The 4,183-nt window shown below is 43.1% G+C and overlaps 1 protein-coding gene across 1 annotated transcript in view; it reads right to left on the reverse strand.

Annotated features, from left to right (window-relative positions):
• Positions 1–2,504, reverse strand: part of LOC308093545 (UDP-glucose 4-epimerase-like) — a gene marked incomplete at both ends in the record, with an annotated part of 3,154 nt that extends 650 nt beyond the window's left edge. The window contains one exon of the mRNA XM_080439881.1: positions 1,443–2,504. Within this exon, the coding sequence (XP_080296007.1) occupies positions 1,443–2,504 (1,062 nt within the window). The remainder of the gene's footprint in view (positions 1–1,442) is intronic.
• Between the last annotated feature and the right edge of the window lie 1,679 nt (positions 2,505–4,183).

Genomic DNA, 4,183 nt, shown 5'->3' on the forward strand with positions numbered 1-4,183 from the left:
TCGTTCCAGCCGTTAGCCAGCACCATCGGGTAAAATGGAGGCATGCTTTTTTTTTCATGGATTGCTCGTCATGGAGTCTACAGCTTTAAACAGCACAATGGAGGTTAACGGTGAGATTCCCGGCACCGAACGTATTCTGTTATTATAACATTCTGGCACCCAATGTGTTAAAACCCGCCTACTGTCCCTCAGATATTATTCCATCACGCCTTTTCAAGGACGTTTTTATCACCATCTGGCCATAAAAAACAGCTGTTTTCCTCTCCAGCCTTAAACATGCCACAGCCTCTGCTTAACATCCACAACAATTACAGGCCCATCTCCAAGCTGTTTTCTCACAGGTCTGCTCTATCTATCTATACATTAGGAAAAAGTCACTGCCACTGATTTCATCTTTTCCGACGCCACTGATTTCATTGTTTCGGGATAAACACAACAGCAACATATCACATGTCACTACAACACTAGCCACAACGTGCGCAACTCATTTACGCATTGCGTAGTCTACTTTTCATTGCTCACAACACATTTGCTTCCTCGGACCATAATTAATTTCGTCCAACACAAATTCACCACATTACCGACCACAACGGAAAGGGAAACCATTTAGTACCGTTTAGCGTGAGCACAGTCGAGCGAAAACAAAGCCACAGCCGAGCCAAAACGAAGAGGCGGCCATTGAAATCTGTCCATCTTCAAAACAAAACCACACGCGAGCCCTTCACCCCGACTGTTGCTTTCGTTTTGCGTCTCGAAACACACCGCTGTTGCAATGAACGTGCCTGTGCCTCGGGCTCTCTGCAACACACCAGCCACCCAGCCACAGCGTTGCCAGGTTTGCCCCGACTAACACGCAATGCACACACAATCCCCTATGTGCGGGCCAGGCTAGGGTTGCCAGGTTTGGCGCGACTAACAAGCAATACACACACAAATAATTGCGAATTTTGTTTTTTTGGTTACTTTATTTCTGTTTTGGGGTTAGGGTTAGGTTAGGGTTATAACAGGGCAGGGCGCCCGGACCTCTAGTTTATTACATTAGAAAATATGTATTTTGTTCCCTTCTGAGTTCCTAACACATTTACGTAACAGATCAAATGTTTATGACCGACACTGAAGAGACAATGAAAAGACAGAAACATTGAATTTTTTCCCCCTGTTTATCGTAAACAGTACGTTAAGGTAGCTAATAATCAGTCTAGAATCAAGATCATATTAAGACATTAAAATAGTGTAAAGCATTCAGTTTGTCTTGAGGTTCCACGTGAAAATGGAAAAGAAAACGAAAGAAAGAAGGAACAGTATTTTTAGTTTTGGTCGGCTGACTTGGAGAAAGGCGTGATTCAACTTGATGAAGCTGGCGTTTTTATTATGAGTAAAATGATCAATTATCCATCCATCCATCTTCAACCGCTTATCCGGAGTCGGGTCGCGGGGGCAACAGTTCCAGCAGAGAGCTCCAGACTTTCCTCTCCTGAAAAATGATCAATTATGCCGTTGTTAAATCCATTGGGGTTTTGGGATTGCCATCGCCACAGGTCCTCACACATTCTCTCCAGGCCAAAGTCGGCCTTCCATCCCATTTCCTTCTCAGCCAGGTGAGGGTCTGCATAGCAGGCTGCGACATCCCCTTCTCTTCGAGAAGCGATCTGGTAGTTGATCTCCTTCCCTGAGGCCTTCTCCATAGCTTTGACCATCTGCAGCACAGAATAACCTGTCCCTGTTCCCAAGTTGTAGACCTTGCAGCCACAGTTTTCCTTCAGCTTCTTGAGCTTCATGTGTCCTTTAGCCAGATCTACAACATGTATATAATCTCTCACACCTGTTCCGTCGATTGTTTTGTAGTCATTCCCAAATACTTTGAGGTGCCTTTTTCTTCCGATGGCAACCTGGGCTACATATGGCAGGAGGTTGTTGGGGATCTGTGAATCTTCTCCTATTTGGCCCGAGGCATGAGCTCCAATGGGGTTGAAATAGCGTAGCAGCACTGCATTCCAGTCCTTTTCAGCCTTGCACTGGTCAACAACCATCTCCTCGATGAAGTACTTGGTCTTGCCGTAAGGGTTGGTGCAGCCACCCACCGGATGCTGCTCGTCGATGGGGAGGTGCTGTGGGTCTCCGTACACTGTGGCCGAGTTGCTGAAGACAAGATTGTGCACGCCATGAGCCTGCATGACCTGCAGCAGGTTGATGGTGCCGGTGACGTTAACATGATAATAGTGCAGTGGCTTCGCCACCGACTCCCCGACAGCCTTCAGACCAGCAAAGTGCATCACAGCACTGAACTTTTCTAATCCAGGTCGGTCCAACATGTCTAGTTCATGGAACTCAATAATGGTGTCCAGGAACTTCCCTATCCTGCGAATGCTTTCAGGTACATCCCCTCCTATGGCGTTGCTGAAGTTATCCATGACAACTGGACAATAGCCTGCTTCAATGAGCTCCACAACACAATGACTGCCGATGTAGCCACCTCCACCGGTGACCAGGACCTTCTCAGCCATTCTCATGTGAGTAATTTCCCTGTTTTTTAGCCTTTCTCAAACCCCTCGTCTACAGGTGTAAGTTATTTGATGAAGCCCAATGACATGCTGCCGCAGAGAATGTGAATATCAGTAGCAGTCTTTGCTATTTGACGTACAATGAAGTATATAGGGTTTGAAATGTTAAATCATTAATAAAATTATACGCCATGACATAACCATACATACCATGTATAAGGAGTTCCCAATGCAGCTACGCCCAAATATGGAGTGTGTTGTCTAACCTCAATGTGTCGTCATGGCAGGCAAACTTTGATAAAAGGAGTAATATCAAAATGAATGTTTTACATAAGTCTGCCTCCTGGTGGTGCTATAAAAGGTAGATGTGAAAAGTGCAGGGCCTTCCTTGGCCTCTAGGGATTGCGCATACAAATTCTCAAAAGTGCAGATACTCAAAAACTTGAGTATACTGTCAATACTGTCCAACACTTAATTTCTATTATCATATGATTTAGGGTAATTATAATGATTCTATTATTATATTTGTGGGATATAAGACATACCATTGGTTCACTGATCCCAAAAGGATGATATTGTGTGCCTTCAGCTTTTTTAATTTCAGTTCTGTGTGTCAGTTCTGTGTGTCCCTCTACTGACACTATTTGCAGCATCAAAAATGTTTATGTTTTACCATTGCTGGGTTTCTGATTTCCCTGTCATGTCCAGTGTCTGGAAAATCACATCCACTTCAACTTCAGTTTACTATTGTCACATCAAAGGTTACACAAGGTATAAAAGAGTGGGTGAAATTCTTTTTTGCAATCTGCCCATATATTGCATTTTATTTTTAATAAGAAGAGTGGAATATTAAATATCAAGAACATGTTTATGTCATGACCTCTCCATTTGGGCATGTGCCAAAGTCTTTTTTGAACAGGCACACAAAGGGACAATTTAGATTAATTCCTGGGAAGATAGGAATGACCCTGGTTCTCAGATACTGTGATGCCTACTCGACATCACTGAATTCACCATTAACTATAGGCAATTCTATTCACCATAATTGTTTATAATGTTCTATCAAGTATAATCCTTGACCATCATGATGCAAAATACACAATTTGGTTATGACAGAAAATAAAATGACCATGGTTGCCACGAGGCATTTTTGCGATGGCTCCATTTATGAACATGTTCAAGACCCCAAACTGTACAAAATAAATGTACTCACTAATGCTCACTAAAATGGTAAAAAAAAAATCTACTCGGTCTGTGTCTCAGAGGAGGGCTGTGGACAGTTCAGAGTCCCGCCTACCAGTGACATCATCGATGGGGAATCCAAGCTAATAGAAACTGCAGGCTTTCTATTCCTGGAAAGTTGCAATGCAATAATAGAAGCCATTGTTCTCACGTTAATAAAAATCGGAATAAAAAATGGGAAATGTTGTTGGGGAAAAAAATCCTGCCTAACGATGATGTCACTGGTAGACAGGTTTCTGGACTATCCACAGTCCTCCTATGAGACACAGACCGAGTAGAAAAAAAATTGTACCATTTATGAGTATTAGTGATGACCAATTATATGAAGATTGAAGAAGCGTATATATACAGTCTTATATCCATTTCAACCATTGAACCATTGAAAACGCGCTAGCGTATACCCACGACCACGTGAGGGAATAATTATCGTATACCCTCCG

This window comes from Gymnoscopelus braueri (assembly GCF_963280865.1).
Source record: "Gymnoscopelus braueri genome assembly, chromosome: 10".
In the NCBI taxonomy this organism is placed as follows: Eukaryota; Metazoa; Chordata; class Actinopteri; order Myctophiformes; family Myctophidae; genus Gymnoscopelus; species Gymnoscopelus braueri.